Source organism: Trachurus trachurus (assembly GCF_905171665.1).
Source record: "Trachurus trachurus genome assembly, chromosome: 23".
NCBI classification, from domain to species: domain Eukaryota; kingdom Metazoa; phylum Chordata; class Actinopteri; order Carangiformes; family Carangidae; genus Trachurus; species Trachurus trachurus.
The window spans coordinates 24837909-24862256 of record NC_139912.1 but is presented as its reverse complement, the minus strand read 5'-3'; the positions used below and the strand labels follow the sequence as shown (position 1 = coordinate 24862256).

The following is a 24348-nucleotide window of genomic DNA, read 5'->3' as shown; positions in this document are numbered from 1 at the left end:
CCATCTAGCCTCAGGGGGATAGTAGAAAAGTTTGAAGTCAAAAAATCAGCACAAAGGGAAGGCGAGGGGCAACGGCCATTCCGACATCCCACCAGTCCGACATAGGCCTCTAATTGTCTAAATGGCAACAATTAATTTTCTATCAAACGTCCCATCATTCCGACAAATTTTGCCTCCTATGGTCGGAATGACAGTATTTTTTTCTTTTTTTAAACATCCTGCTTCTCCGACAATTCTTATAATATCGTATTTTTTCCCCAAAAGATTTTGCACTGGTTGGGCTTAGGCAATGATGAAAGGAGTTGGTAAAGTTTAGTAAAAAAGAGCAGGTAGAGGCTAGACAGGCAGACTAGTCCCTGTCTGCACTCTGCTGCGGAATTACACACAACCATGGGGGGCAACCGCCATTCTGACATGCCGCCATTCCAACATTAGGCCCTAATTGTCTGAATGGCAACACTTAATCCTTTAATTAAACATCCCATCATTCTGACAATTTTCGCGCAAAATAGCAGTTTGCCTATGTTTGTCCAGTGCAGATTTCACTGATTTTTAAGCAGAGGGACTCCACAACCTCGTAAACCAACTTTAATAATCTATTATCAAAATAGTAGGTAAGTAAGTGAGCAGAAATACAGTGTCGGTGACCTGGCAGCATGTAACCCATCCATGTGGGTTTTCCTCTATCAGTAGGCTATGTCTTAAAGAAGGGAGTCACCTATTGAGTAACGCACATTTCCTCATATTGAAAGCCTTGTCGGAATGGTGGGATGTCGGAATGACAGCATGTAACCACACAGAGCAATGCTGAGGTCTGAGTGAACTATAAGAACATGGAGAAGAAACTGTTAAGCTAACTTATTCAGATGTGACAGGCTATAGTTTGGCAGTGTCTTAAAGTTACCTCATAGCTCTAATTTAGCTCTTTATTGTCATAGGAGAGAAAGTACAGGCACAAAAAACGATTTTTAATTCACCAATGTGCACAGCTACATTGTCTACTACCTTTAAATGTTAATTTATTTTAAAATATTCTGTCTTTGTCAAAAAAGTAATAGTAGTACCCGAATTTCAGATAAATACCAACACTCTGACTACTTCTTGCAGAGCAAGGGAAAATGTGTCAAGATATCCACACCTTTCAAGATGATCACACCTGGAACTTTCACCACTTATCTCCTCGTTTCTCTGCTAAGAAATTCAAGCCGTGAACAGACAAAATGTTGCCTGCAGCAGCTAATGAAAACTCGTATAGTTTATTGCTCGTACATGACAGGGACAACAACCGGGGATAGTTTGCAATGTGGCTCTTTGTACTGTATATGTATACTCTTCATTGTCAAGGCTAAAGACACCTGTCGTGCTTTTGCTTGTTTTTTGTGACTGTTGGGGTAATGGAGCTGGTTTTCCTTGGCAACAAGCACCTGATATTTCTTGTACAGCCTAGACTCACTTTTCAAAAATCTTGTCACAAACTCTACCAAAGGAACAAGGAAAAAAACGAAGGAAAGAGGTGCTTCTTCCATCCTGTGCTCAATATATTTTGTTCCCTTTCTCTGCTTTCCTTTATAAAATCTATCCCCTCCCCACCTCACCAGCCTTTGTCATCTGTCTTGATCCCCTTTCCACAGCGTCCTCCACCTCATCACCATCACTGTCATCTCTCCCTCCACCCACTTTTTCTTTCCTCTCAGTGCAGTCCGAAGACAAGACATAATCACAAAAACACACAGAGCAGTCCCCACCAGCCCCGTGACCTTTACATGCACGATCATGTGGCTAATTGAATTAAAATGATCCAGCTGATAAAGAAGAGGGATGATATCTAATTTGACCCATGGCTGCACCACATTGTTCCATGTTCATGACTCAAAAAACGAGGCAGTTATGGTGGATAAAGAAGAGGAAAGGGAGTTTTGAAAAACCCACGTCTATCCATTTATCTATCTAAGTGGCCTCTACATCCATCCATCACTTCATTGGTTGGCAGACACTGTGAGACACAACTCATGTGGGCAGAGGGACAAGCAGCACACACACACAGCACCTGACACTTCTTTGGTTCCAGTGAGATGTATTATTGACAAATCCATCTCTCATCTGACGGGGTTCTCTGACAGGTCTGAGTGCATGTTATTCACATAACAGCCTGGGAGAGTGGCTCTGACATATGAGTTCAAATCAAGCTGCTGTAAAAAGTAGTGATGGCTGTGTGACGGTGCGCATGTTCCCACAAACCTGTCATGGTGCACATTCTGCAGTTTATAGGAGTTAATATTATGTCTGTGGCTACAAAAGAGCCTTTGATGTGAAACCTGACTGTTTCTGCAGCTTTTCATCTATAATCACATCAACTGGACAAAGTAGCTGTCCAGGTGGAGGCACATGGAGGCAGTCAGCTGCTTTGTGTGGCTTTATGGGCTTCTTGAGAAATCTATTACATGGATGCTACGATGATGTTTCATGTTGAGCTGCTGCCTCATATACTGGGCTGAGCTCCCCACAATTAAAGGGATAGTTCAACATTTTGGCAAATTGGCCCATTGCCATAATCCTAGCAGTAGGTTCGTTACCTTTAATTGTTGGTGTAAGCTGTTTTTAGAACGGTGGAGTGGAGCAGCAGGCTGCTCAGGGCTATGCTATGGAGGCTAATGGGATTTCTTGGTTTCCCTCATCAAACTCATCAACACAATCCAACAACTCCACAACACTCTGGTGGACAAGTTGTGACCTGCACATTCACCACACTATGAGACAATAACGGAACGTTACGAAACTGAGCCGTTTCCGAGGTAAATACAGGGTAAATACAGAGTCTGCTTGCTGAAAAACTGCAACATGCATCAGCGGTTTTGCATGAATTTCCCTCTAAAACAACTCCGTCTCGTAACATTCTGTTATTATTTCATAGCGTGGTGAATGTGCAGGTCACAACTTGTCCACGACGAGTTGTTGGGTTGTGTATTTGATGAGTTTGATGAGGAAAACCAAGAAATCCCTTTAGCCTCCATAGCATAGCCCTGAGCAGCTCGCTGCTCTGCTCCGCCGTTCTAAAATAGCTTACACCAACAATTAAAGGTAACGAACCTACTGCTACATATGACTATAGGGATTATGGCAATGGGCCAATTTGCCAAAATGTTGAACTATCCCTTTAATGATCAACTTATAATTAAATTGCAATTGAGAGCTGTTTATGCCGGCCTTTACTGGATATCACGTGAATTCAAATTTTAAAAAACGGGCCCGCTTGACATGGAAAGTAAATGGTTCCTTTGACGTTCTAAGTATATCAAAGCTATCAAGAACACTTACATTGACCTGTGTGTGGTACCATACATAATAAAGTGGAACTGGGCATTCAGACCTACAGTACAGTAGAGCTACAGACAGTTCAACGACACTAAGTTTGTGCACACTTTGATGGCGATGATACTGATTAAAGCTGGGGTAGGCAGGATTTGTTTTGAAATCAGGCCTACAGCTCCCGGTATCTTTGACCAATCAAATCGATTCTGGTCTAGGGGTTCCTGATTGGTTGAAGGGCCAGTCCTTCAACCAATCAGGAACCCCCAGACCAAAATAGAGTTGATTGTTCAAAGATACTGGGAGCAGGCTGCATACGGAGACATAGAGAAACACTATGATCGCCCCAAACACACAGACTTTTCGTCACTGATAGTGTAGCTGAATGCAAAAACACAAGTTAATATTTTGTTTTAAAAACAAATCCTGCCCATCCCAGCTTTAAATACACAGCTAGCATGTTTTTTTTTGGCTTTTCATGCTTTTATTTGAGCAGAGTTGAGAGAAACAGGAAATGGGGAGGCAGAGAGAAGGGAATGACATGCAGGAGGATTCGAACCGGGGCCGCCTGCAGCGAGGACTTTAGCCTCAGCACATGGAGCGCCTGCTCAACCTCCTGTGCCACTTGGCGCCCTGCAGCTAGCATGTTTGTGTGGAGGGCTGCATGCTATGAAGCCAGTTAGCAATGCAATTCCTTCGTATTTTCACAAAATATATTCAATGATGCTTAATATCACTCAATGTAACATAATGTCATATATCTTTGTTCAAGCACTGTCTTTTTTTATTTCCCTATAAGGATGGCAAACTCCACTGCTGCTGTTGTTAAAACCTCCTGCACTTGGGAATAGCTCCTCCTATTCCTTTTACTAACGCACAAGACGAGCCGCCAACCGGCACGCTGCTGTGAAGTGAGACATAGAAAGTAAATGGTTCCTTTGACGTTCTAAGTATATCAAAGCTATCAAGAACACTTACATTGACCTGTGTGTGGTACCATACATAATAAAGTGGAACTGGGCATTCAGACCTACAGTACAGTAGAGCTACAGACAGTTCAACGACACTAAGTTTGTGCACACTTTGATGGCGATGATACTGATTAAAGCTGGGGTAGGCAGGATTTGTTTTGAAATCAGGCCTACAGCTCCCGGTATCTTTGACCAATCAAATCGATTCTGGTCTAGGGGTTCCTGATTGGTTGAAGGGCCAGTCCTTCAACCAATCAGGAACCCCCAGACCAAAATAGAGTTGATTGTTCAAAGATACTGGGAGCAGGCTGCATACGGAGACATAGAGAAACACTATGATCGCCCCAAACACACAGACTTTTCGTCACTGATAGTGTAGCTGAATGCAAAAACACAAGTTAATATTTTGTTTTAAAAACAAATCCTGCCCATCCCAGCTTTAAATACACAGCTAGCATGTTTTTTTTTGGCTTTTCATGCTTTTATTTGAGCAGAGTTGAGAGAAACAGGAAATGGGGAGGCAGAGAGAAGGGAATGACATGCAGGAGGATTCGAACCGGGGCCGCCTGCAGCGAGGACTTTAGCCTCAGCACATGGAGCGCCTGCTCAACCTCCTGTGCCACTTGGCGCCCTGCAGCTAGCATGTTTGTGTGGAGGGCTGCATGCTATGAAGCCAGTTAGCAATGCAATTCCTTCGTATTTTCACAAAATATATTCAATGATGCTTAATATCACTCAATGTAACATAATGTCATATATCTTTGTTCAAGCACTGTCTTTTTTTATTTCCCTATAAGGATGGCAAACTCCACTGCTGCTGTTGTTAAAACCTCCTGCACTTGGGAATAGCTCCTCCTATTCCTTTTACTAACGCACAAGACGAGCCGCCAACCGGCACGCTGCTGTGAAGTGAGACATAGAAAGTAAATGGTTCTTTTGACGTTCTAACTTCCTTTTTCTGAACGTACAGGAAGTCTATCAGAAATGATGATAGCCAAAGGAGCTATAGCAGAAAACAAAGTAATATATAGAAAATCACATACCTGACCCTCGCCCCAATGTCAGCTGTGATTGGCTCTGGCCTTTCCAGTGACCCTGCACAGATAAGTGGTAAAGCTAATGGATGGATAGTTTGGGTAGTTGCAGCTGCCTGTGGGCCTGGCCAGTCTGTTTCATCAAATTGGATGTTGGCCACAGTTCTCAGTTGTTTCTGTGGAATATCACGGCCGCACCAGGAGTTTGGATGAGGTTCATCTGAAGATGCCTGCATAAATGCATGCGATTTGACAGCACTCCGATGCCGCCGAGAAAACTCAAGTGTTTGATCTGGACATGGATCAGGTTTAATTTGCGTGCAAGTAAAACACCATCGTCCTGAGAGGAAGCCTCTGTACCTGTGCTGATCGGTACTGATCGCTGCTATGTGGAATGTAGGAATATGATTTGGAGGAGTAATCCCTGATCTGCTTCAACTGGGATGAAATATCCATTTGGCAGAGTGTTGTGCGTCTCCTGAGCTGTACGTCAGCTGTGTTAAGTGAATGGAACAAAGACAGGATCTCAGCGGGATACGGTGTGACGAGAGCGACTACTGGATCCACAGCCTCTCTGTCACTATCTACTCTCACTGACAGCGCTCCAGCCCCTTCTTGCTTTCTGTGCACCTGAGCCACAATTAAAAACATGTGACCTCCACACGGGGGACAGATGGAAAGAAAAACATGCAGAGAACTTCTTTAATCAATTAAACTATAGAATAATATTGGGCGGAACGAATGACATCAGGAATATCCTCTGAATTACCTGTGAGTGCCTTGGACAGCCTGGGATTTAGCTGTACAAACATTTCTAAGAGGCAGCAATGATCTCCCTGTATGAGTCAGCTCTGCTGGGGCAGATCTGTGGCCAATCTGTTAACTAACTAAATCAAATGGATTGTTGGATTGTCAGAGGCTTCATTTTGTTGGACTGGCTAATCGATTACAACTTCAGCTGATCCTTTGCCCTCGTTCGCTTGTTGAGTCACACGGCCCCCGTCTGAGCATATTTGACCAAGAAGAAGAAGAGCAACCTGCAAACAAGGTCTGTCAGCGCGGAGTGACGGACAAAATGTGCCGTTCTAGTTTGGTTTTGCATTTTTTATATCTTTGCCAGTCTGCCAGCTTCCCTCACTGCCCTTTTCTTTCTTTGGCTGTGCCAGCCCGGTGGTTTTAATCAGGGAAAGCAGCTGGGGACAGGGAGAGTGGAGCTTGTCTCTAAGCCTGGCTGATTTACTGGCTCCCCAGACCTCCTTTATATCTCACCGGCTAATAGGGCTGGTCTGGCAGCTTCGCATGGGAACAAAAAGACAGGTAGTAGACAGACAGGCTGGCAAAATATAGCCAGGTGAAACACGCACACAGGATGAGTGATATCAGTACTTGAAAAAAAGAGAAAGAAAAAGGAAGAGACAGGTATTAATAAAGACTGAAAGACACAATGCAGACGTTGATGGGAGGAATCCTCATGGAGCAGGTCCACCATGTACTGTATGCTAGGGGACAGACAAGCATTGGAAATTGAGCTATCAATTTTGAGGACTAGATTAATTTCTCTTTTCTTTACATTATTTTCATCAGTGGATGGTGAGCATTGTCATGGTAACAGCCTCTCCCTTCCCCCCCTTTTCCTTCTGCCTGGTGTTACAGTGTGTGTGTGTGTGTGTGTGTGTGTGTGTGTGTTGTGTTTCTCTGACTGTGTTTTCTTCTTCCCTCACTTATTAGCATCTAAAATCATTTACATTATACTACACATTTGATAAGGAACTGCAGAATATAAAGAGGAAGGTGTAGTGTGTGAGCCTGTATCCACCATCCATGAATTCAACTTCAACTGAGGAGTTAATAAGATCAGAAACTCACACTTAAAGCATCGGTTGCTCTAAATGTTTTGTTTTATCATTTAGTTCTTCACCCCACTCAGAGTCTGGTCCTAATGAGTATGTAGAGTAAAGTTCCTGCTCTGTACACCTGTAGGCTGATCCCTGGTCAGCCCTGACCTGCTGCCTCCACAGCTGCACCTTGTTGCCCATTAGTGTCCTGGCTCAGTTGTAATATTGCTCAGTTGTACTGGAGCATCTGCTGTTCCTTGCCCACTGCGCTTCCTGCTGCTTTTGTCATCTACGGGTAAAATGTCTCCAAATTGCACCGGCCCAGTTTTTTTTTTACTCAGAACCTGACAATTCGCATTTCATTGACATTTTGTTTTGAAATCAAATGAACAGGAGTTATTCCCAGCAGTTACATGAATAATACAAGGTGTATTTTGTCTTAGAGCGCACTCACACTAGGCAAGTGTACTGTGCCCATAAGCACATTTGGTACTCCTTTAATTTACCGGCCGCTAATTACGTGATAATGTCAAGAAATAGCCAAGAAATAACAATTAATTGTGTAGTAATGTCAAGAAGTAGCCTAGAAATAAAGGTCAGTTTCATAGTAATGTCATGTTTTGCACAAAGGCAAAAGATTACACATGCTTTTCATGCTTTGAACTTTTTTGGGAAAGGCCAGAATTTTTCTCCACCAAGTCTTTGCAGTTGACAGATATTTCTGGACTATTTCTACCCAATTGTTATTTCTTGTCTATATTTCTCAACATTACTATGAAATTGACCATTATTTCTAGGCTATTTCGTGACATTATCATAATGTAAATTAAAGGGTTATCACACCTTTGCCCCCTAAAGTTCGGATTATTTGGCAAATGTAAGTGCAAGTGTACCGTGCTGGAGTACGGTACACTTCCCTGGCCTGGTTCGGTTGGAAGAGATGTGCTTGAGCACGGTACACTTGGTCACGCATGCGCACAAGCACGGTTATGTACACAAGGCTAGAAAACGTTGTTTTCAGGTTCGTTCTCCATCGTGCTTCTGCAAACAATAAACAACAGTCACTCAACGATTACGTCACGTAATCACATCTTGAAAGTTGATATTTCTGTGATGAACTCTGTGATTATAACTCAGCACTGTGTGTTCAGTCTGTACTTGTTTAAAATGTTCCTCTGGGTCAATGCGTTAGACCTGTCAGTACAGGACTAACTGTAACTATAATTGTTTTTAGCTCTACAGGTTAGAATAAATGCTTATCATACTTGATTAGAGCTTTAGCTTCACATTATCAGCTTAAAGTGTGCCTGCGTGTGTACATAAGGGTCTTTAGCTGTTGATGCTTGACACCGTATTGGCAGCATGCTTTTGTTAGATGAGTTGGTGGGATCCATGACTCCATGGTTGGACGTGTTTAACTAGCAATTACTGAAAGCCTTAACACAACTGCTTTCCAGCTATCCAGTAGGCGGGGCTACATGCACTGAATGTGTGTCAATAAGAGTTTGTCAGTGACAACAACAGCTGTTCAAAATACAGCCATGAAACAGGTGTGTTTTGTTGAGATTCAAATGGTTGTGGTCTACTCTGAACAGGGCTGCTGGGAGGCCATTAGCCACACTCTCTACACCTCTGACCTAGATTTGATTCCAGTCTCAGATCACTGTTTGCCAATTTCAATCATGTCCAGTTGAAAACACAACACATCATCCTGTGATTGTATCATCCCAGTTGACTTAAATAAATAAAAAACCCAACCACAGCAAACAACTCAAACTGTGAGACAGGTGTCAACAATTGACAGTCAGCAGGATGAGGCCTTTAATGTCACTTGTGCAGGACGTATTTATCACCATAGGAGGACTCAGTGGGTAGCTTTCCAAATGAAAGGGCAATCAGATTTCAATTTGTGGACCAGAGACTGCATTTTAATGCCAGGTGTAAACACAACACAATCTTGGCACCATCTTGATCAGAGATGTGTTAATGCTTGGTGTAAAAATGGGTCAGCGCTGACAGATAAACTCTTTACTAGACAGACTGGGAGACTGGCAGGAGCATGAGACAGAGAGACAGAGAGACAGACAGACAGAGAGACAGAGAGACAGAGAGACAGAGAGACAGAGAGGTGCGTCAGGACAGATCTGTGACAGATTCAGTTTGTCCTCTCTGCTCCTCACACTGCTGGCTACAGGAGATGAAGATGAATATACAGAGAGAGTGACACAGTCAATAGACAGACGGACAGCGAGACGGATAACAAGATCTCTCATCCACTGTGGATGTCTCAGGAAACACACCACACACACACAGCAGACAGACATACCTCCAGTCTCACACACACACCTCACTCATCTACGTGAGCGCACATATGTCACACAGGTGCACATGCGCGGTTGGTTAAGTCCATAGTACCAAATGAAATCACACATGCATGCAGACACGCGTGCACACACACACACACACACACACACACACAAACACACACACACTTATCCTATTACTCTCACCTCTGCCAGGTTGCTAAGCAACAGCACATATCCACAGATTGTTTACAGAGCCTGTAATATAGTTCATCTCAGAGGGGAGGTGAGACAGAGACGGATGGCACAATCTCCTCGGATGGAGAGATAAAAAGAAGAAAAGAGGAGAAGGTGGCCCCCGTCCCTTCACAGCCAAGTGGGCAGTAATGCAACGAGGCCACGGCTCCCTGCTGCACGCCGCCGTTATGAAGGATGAAAGAAATGTTTTGTGATTTAATACTGTGCTCCTGAGCCAAATACATCTGTCTAGATCCCTCCTGTGTTGAATAGGAAGACAGGTAACACTTGGATTCAGTGTCATGAATCATCATTGTTTTGATGAACCCTGAGAGTGGAGGACACACACACACACACAAACACACACAGTCTCCTTGTCGGTGACAACATGATCCAGTCACACTACAGAATCTCCACTTTGATCCATGACAGAAACACGAGGCTTCAATGGACACAGGGACATTTCCCCAATATCAGCAATCCAAACAGTTTCCCATACTGTATTTACTATAATATAATAACATAATAACTGTGTGATGAAGTGTGTTGTAATATACAGTAGGAAATATAGGATACAGGAATATATAATATATAATAGGAAAATCTGTTCAAGATGTGCTTAGGCAGTGTTGTGAACTAAATGAAGTTAAACTACATTTTTCTGTGACTTGTTTATAGCTCATACATTCATACGCGTAGTGTTTTAACTCATTAAATTACTTTTTTGTGGTGTTTACTTCTGTCACCGCAAACTATTTTTGTGCCATTAAAAGAAAAGACTGTTTATTTTTATTTCTATTTTACCACTCTACTGTAATTGGACCTGTTTGACCGGCCTGGCCCCTGTGAAGGCAGTCCACACCACACACTTGACCTTTTGTGCAAAAGCCACGGGTGGGTGTTGCTCAGTGTTCACACAGCAACAACAAATCTCAGTCTGTAGGAGAATCGGCACCGCCATACAAAGCTGGAATTCCACGAATAGCCTACTGAGGTACGTTATATTTTTCCAAGATGCGTCAATGAAGAAAGGGAGGAGTCAACGTGAAACAGAACTGATGGAGATGAAGCAGGAGAAAGATTCATTAATGAATGTGAGGTTGTTTTATGGAAATCACTGCAGACTGTAATTGCTTTTATAACCGACGATTTGCATGAGTTATTTTCCCATTTTTTTCACAAATTGCTGGAAAGATAAAAAAGAATAAAAGAGAGCTTCTGGGTGCAGAAGACTCCGAGGTAACTTTTAAATATGGCAAACAGCCAAAGTCAACCCAAACTCTATGTCTGGATGGACTTTCACATACAACTACGGCTGCTTCAAAAGTTTCAATGTTAAAGTAACATTGCAGAGTTTTTTGGCCTTAAAATAATGTTTCCAAACTCACTGCAATGGTAGAAAAATGGTTTATAGGATGAACGGTGCTGCCGCTGCAGCCTGAGCCGGGTCGCGTCGGCTGAAACCGCACTATGTAACTTCCCTGCATGGGTACGAAACACCGCCCCCCCTCCTCCCCAGAGGCGGATTAAGGTAGTCATGGGCCCCTAGGCTATTCTTTCTGTGGGGCCCCCTTATGCAGCAGCAGCGGCATATAAAGCTAATAAAGGCCAATAAAGCTAATAAAGTTGTATAAATCCATACAAATACATCTGCAAATACCTTAACCTAGAAGGCTATGGTACTTGCGCCAAAGTCGCATTATTGCGACAGGCAGCATTCCTGGTTAAAACAGCCCATATCTTTAAATCTACTGCCCTATATTGTTACTGCTTGGTACCATTAGTTGGTGAACACACTCAGTTTCAATCCTGACGTCATTTGTGGGTATGTTTTTAAGCAAAATATCTGAGAAAAAAAGAGTTTGACTGGAGCGCAGCCACTCCTCTTTCAGGGGCTCCCGCAGCTCGAAGCTGAACAGGAAGGGATCTTCAGGTGTTGAGAAACACTGTGTGTGTGTGTGTCCCCGTGTGGCAGACTGTAAATGTACAGAAAGAAATATTTTTCCTATGTAAATAGGCTATGTTTCAAATTCAGTTTTACTGAAAGTCACGTAATCCAATGTGGCTGCTACCTGGTGATGTCACAATATGCAAATTAGAATGGCTTTTAACACCTTGCCAGGAGGACTACAGTCGGGAACTAGCCGTTGGCTAACACTGGCACCTTTACATTTTATTATGTTCATTAATGTGCATTGTCCTTGTCCATTGTCCTTAAATAAAATAAATAAAAATAAATAAATAAATAAAAAATAGATGAGTAAATGTACTCCTAGCCATCACAAACTTTAGGTCATTATGAATATTTTTCTCATTTATACCATAGATGTATCCCTCACCACTTGCAATCTACAGCCTTGTGAAATCTTGAAATCCAAACTTAATATTTTCCTAAATAAACTCTGGGGCCTAGACGGTTAAAAAGATGAATTAAAGAAAATAAGTAAAAGTCAAGAAATTGGTCTCAGACATTAACATGTCTGTGTGTGTCTGTTCATTCAGTTGTAAGCAGTGTGTGTGATTTGGTGTTTGCACTTGGAGTGTTTTGGGGGCCACAAACAAGATCATGTTTAGGGCCCCCAAAATCCTAAGGCCGGCCCTGTATGAAGGACGCGTGTGAGCTGGACTACAGAACAAGAAGGCACTGCAAACGGATTTGATTGGGATAAGTTTCTCTGGAGACTTTATATTCTTGCACATTTCTCTTCTCTATTGTTTAGAGACAGCAGGCCTACACGGTTGTCATTTCATAAAGGGTTACAAAAAAAAACATGACGTGACGGTGGGATTTAAACATTAGCGCGAGTAAGGACGGCAGCTGGAAAAAAAGGACGACAGCGGGAGCAGCGCTACAACAAAGGTAGAACAAGTTCTCTGGGAACATGAGGAGCAAAAACACATCCTTCACATCATAACTCTGAGGTGCACCGTGTTTCTGCCCCCCGCCCTGCCGAATGAACGGGCAATTGAAAAAAAAAAAAAAAAACCCAGCTCTTTACAACAACAACAACAACAACAATATCCTTCTACAAATGAACGATCGCCCCGTATAATCGTGTAACTTCGGCTATCATGATGTAACTCACTCTCAGTGTTCATCAGAGAGGTGATTGAGTTGTTTTGGCCCATGGATCTCAGTTTATAGGCTGTTGGTCTCTCTTTTTTCTTTCTCCCACCTTGCGCTCTGCTGTCGGGCCTCCGCTGTTTTTTCTCTAACATTGCGGCTCCGTGACCACATAATCTGACCAATCCCGGGGCCCTTCCACACGCGGGGCCCCTAGGCTGCAGCCTAGGTCAGCCTGTGCATTAATCCGCGCCTGCTCCTCCCCCCTCCCCTCTGCGTCGAGGGAGAGACGTGGTGGGTAAAAGCGAAACTTACGGTTCCCCTCCAGTCGTTGTCGCCGTCGTCGCCACCGGAGACAGGCGACCTGACCGGCGGGACAGACTCATGTCATGAACCGCTCCACACGTTCACCATCACTTCATTTACCATCGGCTCCATTTGGCCACATTTCCTCCCTCTTTTCTAACTTTCACTTTGTAATTCTTCTTTAGCTTCTCTTTGCTTTAGCTTTAGCAGCAGCTCAAACTAACTAGGCTACATGCTCACTACAGCAAGCTGTGTATCAAACGGCAGAGTGACATGCCGCTTATTTCTACCATATGATATCAAGGAAATATGACCATAATAACCGATAATAGAACACAATCTTTTTTTTCACAATCCGTTTTATCTCCCAGCCGTAGCTGCAGCTCAGTGGAAGCTAACTGGCAACCCAGAGTCTGAAATGCCACTGATGCTGTGACAGGGAGAGAGCGCTGGGTGGCGACACATGCCAACCATAGAAATTCAAAACATAGACATGATTTGCATCTGCAAAATCTTTTTTTAATGCGAATATCTTGGCTGTAGGATTGTTGTTGGTGAGTTCATCATGTTATATGAACATTATTACTGTCTCTGTGACATAGTAGGACGATTTTACAGCCAGTTGCTTTAGATTTCTTACATATTGTACCTTTAAGGCCACAACTGGGCGGGGCGGGGGGGCACATGATCAGAAGGGTTAACACCTGAAAATGTTTGTGTGGCAGTTCATTCAGTTGTAAGCTGTGTATGTGATTGACTGTTTGCGCTTGGAGTGTTTTGGGGCCACGGACAAAATCTTGTTAAGGGCCACCAAAGTCCTAGAACCGGCCCTGCATACTACTAGACTGTATACTGCACGCTGAACATTGAAGATTTCAGACTACAGAACAACTGAGTTAAAAACCGTGGTGTGTGTGTGTGCAGTTTTTCACTCACATGACGGTGTTGATTCCTGAGAGCTGCTGGAACATTTGAAGACCACAGCCCACCAGGAGGGCTCGCCGAGTCGGGGGGTAGGTCAGCATCCGCCAGATCACCGGGCCATCTGGAGGCACAAGCGGAGGCACAGCAAGAAATTAATTTCAACCTCAGCGGGACCTCGCTGCCAAACATGCGCCGGCCTAAATAGAGTTTCCCTCCAACATCAGCCACCCCACCCTAAAGAGGGGCAAGAACCCCGAGGTCTAACCCGCTACCAAAGAAAGGCCAGCGTGAGCATGACAACTGGACATTTTCAGCAAAAAGCTAACAAGGGACCAGCTGTATGTTAATGTCTTCTCATCTAACTCTTGGCAAGATGATATTTTCATATTTCCAAAGTACACACACATTTTGTCACGTCTGTTAGCGTATTCATAATATATTAATGATTTGGGCATCAAATTAGCATAATGAGTCCTCATATTGGAAGACCCACAGTAGGTTCAATCCTCTGTGACAGCAACCATCTGCCGGAGTGAAGTTTGAACAGGATGCTGATGCTTAGTTAGCTCCAGGGTTGCTGCTCTGACCTCTGATCTCCCCGTGGCACAGGAAAAGAGCAAAAACAAAACGTCTCTCCTGACAATGAGCACAACACAGTAGCTGCTTTTCTCTTTTCTTTTTTTTCCTCCTTCCTTTTTCAGATGGTGGATATCTCTGTTTGGGATGAAACAAATATTTGACGCAGGCTTTGGCCTCGCCGAGTCCCACTTGGCTCAGCTACAGAGCCAGACTGTGATCTCACACACGCAAGCACACACACACACACACACACACACACACACACACACACACACACACACACACACACACACACACACACACACACACACACACACACACACACACACACACACACACACACACACACACACACACACACACAGACGAGCAGTTCCTCTGGGAGGAGAAGTCTTAATAGGATGAGAGACAGGCACGGAGCTGTCGGATAAAGAGGGAAGCACGCAGAGTGCACAGAGATCAGACAAACAAGGCTGAATACACACACAAAGAGCCACGCAGGTAACGCCAGGACACACAAGAACATGCAAACATATCATAAACAAGGATGGCATGAGCCTGCAAATATACGATGACACAGACACACACACACTTGCACACAGGCTGGTTGTTTGGGAGCAGCTGTGCGTGGGAGGACTCTGGACCGGTGGACGCCTCCTTTAGCTGTTTGACAAGCAGACCAGACTCTGTGAAGGGGGCCCCCGCTGACACACAAACACACTTCAGCCTTCCTTCTGATGGCTGCCTGTCAGACCACTCTGAGCAAGGTACATCATCTTCTTTGATTCCTTTCACTTCTGAAACACCGAAGGAGGCTTTTTAACTTTCATCCTTCCCTATGAAATTAGAGGCAATTTTCACAGTGAGTCAGCCAGTCAAAAACAATTTCAGGACTTTTATTTCTTGTAAATATAATCTTGCATTTAGCCATAATTTCTATATTTTTTCCCCAGAAGTTACACATAAGCAGGCTCTGCTTTTATTTAAAAAAAACTCTCACTTGATAATGAAGCGACACTTGTGCACTGTGTGCACCAGGATGCTGTATAACTTGACAAAGACAAGACTGTCGCTGGTGTTGCACTGCACTTTGTCCCATTGAAGATTCTGTATGTAACTGCAGCAGGATCCACCCTCAGGTAACAATAAGTCAACTGCACATCCACATTTAACATCAGCAATCTATTCTTTTCTCTGTTTCTTTTCTGCAGCTCCTGCAGCTGGAGCTCAGCCACAGTCAGGACCCCCACCTGCACAGAACAGCATCCACGCTTTAGTCCCTGGAATTACTTACTGTAGTTTCTATTAATCAGTGTCATACTCGTCTGTAAACTGGCACCTACGATTGAAATTAGCATTTGACAGTTGAATTTTGTTTGGTTACTGTTCTGAGTGGAATGAAAACAGCACGGTAACAGTTCTTCATTGGCCTCGAAACTAACTACATAAAATATTAAAATTTCATATTTAGATTTGGAACTGGATCTGAAAAGCTATCAAACCCCATCTCTACTAACTAAGTTAGCTTGATTCAGATTTTTGAATTGAAAGTAATACTGTTAAATTGTTTATGGTGAATAGCATCATTGTGATCTCGGCTCTGGTTGCAGTGTAGGTTGCCAACTTTCAGTCAGTCCAGTCCTGACTGTGTCCAAATACCAGAGAAGAGTAAATAGTTTGTTATTAATCGCTTGTCAAGGGTGATGATGTGACAGTTAAAGTTCATTACTGTCAGCAGGGTAGCAATAATATTCACTTGGCTGATTGCCAAAGTTTATTTGTACTGAGGGGCATGACTCTGTAGAAACTGTTCTATAACATCTTCATATAACTTTCTAATGATTAGGAAAAATAACTCTGATGATGTTGTAGTGACCTTATACTGTTCGGGTCAAATTTGACCCGTTTTGACATTTGACAGCAGTAAAAATATCCTAAACATCGTTCTTTTAGGCTGACATTTTTATACACCGAGGCTGTTTCGGGTCAAATTTGACCCGTATCTGTTTAGATGGATTATAGATCCACCAGTGTGGGTCAAGGTTTTAGGGAATCTTGAAACTGTGGAACTGTACAGGCCATGTTTGTGTGTATAACTCATACAGTGGTGACAGAAACAGAGTTCAAGGGGGACTTCGACACTGTCACAGAAAGTGGGAACACAGGCAGTTCTCGTGACAAACTGTAAACTGTTTTCTTGTCTGTAACAACATCTATTGCACGTCTGTCCGTCCTGGGTGAGGGATCCCTCCTCTGTTGCTCACCCTGAGGTTTCTCCGATTTTTCCCTGTTAAAAGGGTTTTCCATGGAGTTTTTCCTCAGTGGATGTGAGGGTCTAAGGACAGAGGATGTTGTTATGACGCCATGTAAAGCCCTTTGAGACAAACTGTTTGTAAAAACGGGCTATACAAATAAAATTGCCTTGCCAAATTGCCTTGCCACCACATTTGCCCAGGTTCCCACAGAGACAGACACCTGCTGGTCTTTGAGGGGGCATGGGGAAACCTCGAAACAGTGAAATAGTAAAACAGCATAGTAGTGATCATATATGGTGCACAAAGGGAACAGAAGTCATCTGAGGTCAAGGGACACAAGATCTGCACCTGCAACGTAATATAATCATCTATAAAGTAACAAATTTGAATCAATTTGCGTTGGGAGGGTGGTGGGGGGTCATGACATTTCAGTGACTGACATCATGGCAGCGAGACTTGGTACAACAGGCCCTTTATCTGATCTTAGAATGTGTCAGAGCAGGAAGACAATGCCAAAGAAAACCATATTATATATAAAGCAGGGAGAGTGCATTTTTTTAATAATAGGCATTTTATTATTTAATGTTCTTGTGTTATAAGTGATAAATGTATATATGATTTCTTATGATATAGCATTTGGCATATAACATATAGCACCAAATGGTTGCGATGGTTAAACATGGTCATATTATGAATTCCAACAGTTCCACAATGTTTATGCCATTTTAAAATTAAATGAAATATATTTAAATCATTATGGATTTTATGTGTTTATGTCTTATGTAGAACAGGATGTAATACTGTGTAATAGTAGATGTTTTTCTCCAAAAACGAGTGTTGTAAAACTTTAAAAAAAATACGCTCTCCCTGCTCTCTGAAATTTTTTTTAACACTTAATCAAACATTATTTTTTGTGTCATAGGCTATTTAAACATTCTAAATAGATCTGTAGCTTAAAATTTAACACTTACTATGAGGGAATTCTTGGTCCGGGTCAAAATTGACCCGAACCATACTGTGAAGGTATCAAATTTGAACAGTATGTAAGGGTTAAGTATTTTTTGGGCATTTTTTGCCATTATTTGATAGCAAAGCTGAGAGAGACAGGAAATGGGGAGGCAGAGAGAGGGGGAATGACATGCAGTAAAGGGCCACCTGATGCAGGATTCAAACTGGGGCGCCTGCTCAAGCCACCGTTCCACACGGCGCCCCAACCTTCACATTTAATTTTTTTTTTCTTTTTACAAAACTCCTGTATTACGAACTATGGACAAGAGCTTGAAAGGCGCTGGCATTTATTAAGAAGGGAGAACCCAGTGAACAAGATGCATTATGGGATTTCTTGGGGGGGACTTGACCAAAACTAGTGATTAAAAATCAAAATAATGTTTCTAATAGATTTTTGCAGTCGGGCACTCTGTGGTTGTGACTCACTGTGAGCTACTGTATTAATCCTGCAGCACTTCAGGGTTCAGCTTCTAAAGCCAGGGTTTAATATGAAGCAGAGAGGAAGGGATGCGTTTATGAGCTGAGCCATTTCCATGGCGCTAACCTGGGTGGAGTGAGATTGGTTGATCCCCAGAGACCAGAGCACAGGACTCTTATCTGATTAGCCAACAGGGAAACCAGGATTCATGGGCTGCAGTCAACTATCAAGAGAGTTGAGACCTGGCCTGAAGAAAAAGCTGCATTTACCCAGGCAAACACACATTCAGATTCCACTGATCACACAAACAGAATCGCACGAGACCATACACACACAGTGTAAGTGAAGGCTTGATCATGCGTCATTATACAAGCACATTAACACAAAAAAACAAGCATGTTTGCTGTCTCACTCATACAGTATAGAGACAAACTCTATACGTGCATAAACACAGACGACACAAGCTCACAGAACACACAGCTTCATTTCCTCAGCTGAACACCACCCAACTGTAATTTAATCAGATGCGATATTGAAAAAGAAGGATGGCAATGAAAAACAAGTCGGCGAGCTACCAGCAAGCCACAAGCTCAGTGATTAAGTCTCATAGCTCTGCGGTAATTGCACATCAGTATTCCATATTGAGGCTTTCCAACGATATCTGCTTCATTTATTTGCATTTTTCATTTATTTTACCCTGCAGTACCGCGATAACACAATTCTGTTTAAAACTCTAAATATATCTTGTCTTGTGACCACGTACCTACAAAAACCTCATTCAAGAAAATGATGCTTTCAGGTGTTCAGAGATTATGGGTAAACACATGAATAATACAGTGGGAAATATCACAATGTACTGTACCACTTCCTTTGACAGAAGAGCAGTGAATGTGACAGTGATACACACAACGCTATATGTAACCTGCATAACACACACACACAAACACGTTGAGGTCACAGCTGTGTGATCAATCCTGCACCTTTAAGACCAGAACAGGGTTTGTTTGTACAGTGAGCAGAAGGAGACTGAGGAATGTTTTTAATGAGAACCAGGCCTGTTTCCCTCTTCTTCCTTTTCTTTTTCTTTGATATTCATGAATGAATCTCCTATCAGCTCGTTTCCTCAGCTACTTGTTTCTGGGAAAAGCCCTACTTTAACATAACAGCCCCCGCGGCCAATTATAGCACCCGTTTCCCACCGTTAGTCCTGTCAGATGTTTCTTTTTATTCACGTATTCAAACACATGCCACAGTCGACTTAATAATATACAGGCTGGAGAGAGAGAGAGGAACAAAGAGTCAGATGGCGGCTCGCTTTCTAGGAACGCCGGCAGGCATCCGTTCACTGAACTGATGACTGATTACCACATTGATTTACAAATCTTTTGTAAATCAGTGCATTTCTATCCATGTGTACATGGTCCGTAGTGGTAAGAGGAGAGGAGCAGCTGGACGATCAGGGAAACAAAGAGGCCAGATGAGGCAGTCAATGGAGACACATGAGGAATTACAAAGACAGGAGTCGGTCTATAAAGAGGAATGCCACCGCTTTTAAGGTGGACGGGAGTGGCACCTTCTATCCGTTCAATCAAACGCTGTGTCCTTGGGAAGTAAGTGGCTGGAAGCAGCTTCACTTATGTAACCCAACAGGCTGCAATCAGGGGCTGAGGCCCGAGCAGCCAATCTGCAGCCCTCTTACCACCTTCACTCTAATTATGTCTTCCACATACTTCCCCCTCTTCGCTCCTGTCTCACCTCTCCTCCGCTTCCTCGTCAGAGTGGGATCCTGACACCTCACTCTCTACACAGTCCAGATCAGAAGGGAAGGTCAGGACTAATGGAGAATAGAAATTAGGACTTTTGCTGCAAAAGCTGTTTAAGGAGCCACCACTGTGCAGCTGTTTTATGTTTCACTAAATTACGAAGAAACTGCTGTTTCCTAAATGTTGATGTTTGAGCTCAAAAGTGGGCATCATCTCTCTAGCTGTAGTGTGGGTACATGTTTTATGCAAAAAAATAAAAATAAAAACTCGTCTGAAAATGTACTATTCACTTTCCTCCTAAGATGTACAGTATATGAAATGAGTGATACAACTGTCTGTGTGATAAATAATACAGCCATTACATTACCTGCATTTAAGACATTAAGACAAAAGCCATTGGTTCTAAGGCCAAGGTGACTGAATTTAATTTAAAAACAACATATTATGGTCCTACATGGGATTAGGTGCTAAACAGCTGTAGTTTCTATGTGATCCTTCTGGAGCCGTGTCACAGCTGCACAACTAGACTTTCCCATTTAAAAGGCTCCTTGAGATCCTGGGCAGTTTGGACTCTAACAGGTGGATCCTTCATGGCCCACACCTATCCCAAGATTAAAACATATGGCAGCAGACAATGAGCACTGTTACATTTTTGGTTTTCACCTGTTGAACAGCTTCCAACTAAATTTAACTTTGGCCTTGAAGACCACATCCTTCAAAGGAATTTAGCCTCTAAATGAAGACACAGCTTATGTCTTTTCTGGGAGCAGTGACTTGTTGCTGACTTGCTAGGCTATGAATGACAATTGCAACTTAGTTTTTGTACAGATTTAAAGCAGATATCAGTGGAATGTTTTTGTTAATATAAGTCCTAAATAGTCCTATTTTCCGTCAGCAATCACTTACATGAAGTATTTCAGCCTAAACACGAGTCTCTCCGTCACTCTGCTCTGCTGTAACCCGAGGAGAAAATTTTCCTTGTGGGATACAAGTGTTATCCAATGAGGAGAGAGAACGGCATGAAGGGCTGTGTGTGCAGCCAAGGGATGCGCGTGAATGTGGTGACGTAGCACGAGGACCAATTGATGCCTGACAAGGGCGGGGGCTGCTAACTCATGGTGCGTTCAAGGAAACTCGTACTTTGTGTTTTTCCTTCCTGTGAAGTCATACCAGTTCGATCTGGTACGAGTTCACGGGTCGGAAGTTACGAGTGGCCGTTATAGGGAACTTTCACAGACAACAGGATGGTAAAAACACGAGCTACGGGTTACCTGGAACGCTACCAAGTCGTAGTTGTGACTTGAAGCTGTAACTTACGGTTTCAAAAGCCTGCCTTGAACGCAGCATTAGCCGAAACGGCCGTGAAGCTGATATCTGCTTTAACATGTAAACTGACAATATTCTGTGGTGCTGATGTAATCTTAGCCTTGGACAGAGACAGCCTGGCTGTTTCCGGTTTGTGTGCCACTCTAAGGTCACCACCTCCTGCTCACATCATTTAGACTGATGTGAACAGGCAGGTTATAAAAACTCTTCACATCGGCCTCGGAGTTGTACTTAGAGTCACAGTCTGCCACTTTGTGAAAACATCTCCAGATGTGTCAACAGACCGGTGTAAAACTGCAGCTAATGTCTGCTTTGATATCTTCTCATCTCTGCAGATGAATGCATATCTTTCCCAAAGTATCAAATTATATGTACAATTTGCACAATTTAAAGAGACTAATTAAACATAGCAGGAAGCTGTCCTCTGTTGGACATGATTACAGGCGCACTGGGATGATTAAAATCTTAGCAGAACATCTCCATATTCAAATTGGCCCCTTAAGTCATTTTTTACAAACTCTCAACTCTGTGTCAGTTAACATGTTGGTTTCCTCTGTCTAATGAACTAAACTCAGGTTATAGCAACAGGCTGTAATTTTCATATAGAAGACGTCTCTCTTTTCTTCTCTTTTTTTTTCTCCCTGGAGCACTTGAGAAAGCTGTCCATAATATCACCTGCACCTTAACATCAAGTGTTGGCGCGGTATGTCAAGAGGGTGAAGAAAATCAAATCAGCCAAAGAGGATGCTGTCAAGCACTGGTGAGTGAGTCACAAGGAGCTGCCATGTGCCTCTGACCGTGTGGGGTGTGTTAGTTTGATAATATGATGAAGAAACTACATGTGACATAGGGATATAACCGTCAAAAATAGTAATCATGTTTTCCTGGAAGCAAGAATCTTGATTGGTTTTCTCTCCCCAGATAATTGAGATTCACCTCTGGACCTGTCGTGTTAGTCGAGGCAGCATTTTAAGTGGAGCTGATCAAATCTCACCAGTATCTCAGACTCCTGTCTGCAGGTTGAGGGGAGCAGCTGTGTTTATCTAAGGCCGCTGAGAGTGGGTAGATGGAGTCACTCTCACATAGGTCTCACACTAACAGAAAAATATACCGACATCATAGCAGAACTTCAAGCAGAAGTAAGCGATCCGGTGGTTTTGGCTAACTTCCTGTCAGCCGATGGAGTTAGCAGTCCCCGCCCTCGTCCCTACGTCACCACCACATTCAGGCGCATCCCTTGGCTGCACACACAGAGAGGACCGCCCCTTTATGCCGTTCTCTCTCCTCATTGGATAAAGGTTGTAGGATACAAGGAAAGTTTTCTCCTGGGCTTACAGCAGAGCAGAGTGACTGACAGACCCGTGTTTCAGACCAAACACTCTATAGAAGTGATTGCTGTCGGAAGATAGAACTATTTAAGACTTATATTAACACAAACATTCACCTTACTTCTGCTTTAACCAAATGTTCAAACCCTGCACAGATGTAAGAGAGGTTTGAAAAAGCTTATGTAACATCAACCAAAGCTTTTCTCTTGATCAGCACCTGGTGTTAAAAACACTTCTTCACAATTTCAGATCTGTGCAGCTCAATTTCTGATCAAAGCTGTTGTTTCATTCTTGAAAATTTAAAGCAGAAGTAAGCGATATTTTTGTGTTAATATAAGTCTTAAATACTTATATCTTCCAACAGCAATCACTTACATAGAGTGTTTGGACCGAAACACGGGTCTCTCAGTCACTCTGCTCTGAGCCGAGGAGAACTTTTCTTGTATCCTACAACCTTTATCCAATGAGGAGAGAGAACGGCATAAAGGGGCGGTCCACTCTGTGTATGCAGCCAAGGGATGCGCGTGAATGTGGTGACGTAGGGACGAGGGCGGGGACTGCTAACTCCATCCGCTGACAGGAAGTTAGCCAAAACGACCGGATCACTTACTTCTGCTTTAAGACTTCTTCCATTAACTCTACACCACCTGCTGTTAAACGACTTTTTTTGCTTTGCTTCACTTCAGTAGAGTATCCAGTCTCTTTGTGTTTAACATTCCTCAGTGCCCTTTGCCTATAGACATTCTCCATGTGCTTGGATGCAACTGATGGAACAAAGCTGTTGGCCCCTTTAATTTGATTTACTTATAATGTGGCTTCCTCTCTAAATCCTTATCACAGGTCTGTACTTGTTCATCAGCACCCCACGCTGTGAAAACTAAAGCAGCTACCGCACACTGGAATAGCAGACAGTGAAAACTTTGTGTCATGGGGAGCTGCTGTCACAACAGCATTTCTGAAAGATTCAGTCTCAGTGTGAGTGTCAACAAAACCAACATCTCTCCAGGTTGAAACTAATAGCATCAAGGAAATCAATCAGTAGAGCGCAGGAGGCTGCCTGTGCCTTTCAGATCTTCCTGTCTGTCGCCCATGTTGTGCCTGCGTCCTGGTGGCGATGAGTGTTACACAAAGGGAGACAAAGGAAAAAAGAGATGGAAATAAACTGAACCCAGGCTGTGTAACTTTTCCCATTTTGGTTTGAAAAATGTGGAGAAGTTGCTGCCTGGTTATGAATCAAACCATCTGAGGCACCTGAAGTTGAAAGAGGGACGCGACACGGGCGCATGCATTTTTAAACTCCATCTGATTTTCCAACTGAGATTTCTATTATTCAGCACTTAGACAGCTTTCTCCTCAGACACGGTGTCCATCACTAGATGAAATGTAACACAGCAAAGAGTTTAAGGATGTGACTATTTGTCATTTTCTGAACAGAAGTAATTTCCTGCCTCCAGACGACAACTCACACCAATGTTATGCAAGAATCAGCTCTCGCTTTTGCCAGTTTGACCAGTGGTGTAGTTAGTCCTGAGGGACTAGAGGAGGAAAATAACTAGTGTGTGTGTGCAGAAATACACACACATATACCATCACTTTTTTTTTTTACAGTAATCTAAGTCTTGGAAATGTATTTTGGTGTTGCATGTCAGTTGATTGCAGTTGTTTAGCTTTATAATACATGGACTAGAGAA

The 24348-nt window shown here is 43.1% G+C and overlaps 1 protein-coding gene across 1 annotated transcript in view; it reads right to left on the bottom strand.

The window, feature by feature from the left end:
* Positions 1-24348, bottom strand: part of LOC311006886 (proton myo-inositol cotransporter-like) — a gene marked incomplete at both ends in the record, with an annotated part of 80890 nt that overhangs the window by 16800 nt on the left and 39742 nt on the right. Inside the window, one exon of the mRNA XM_083999897.1 lies at positions 13993-14101. Within this exon, the coding sequence (XP_083856023.1) occupies positions 13993-14101 (109 nt within the window). The remainder of the gene's footprint in view (positions 1-13992; positions 14102-24348) is intronic.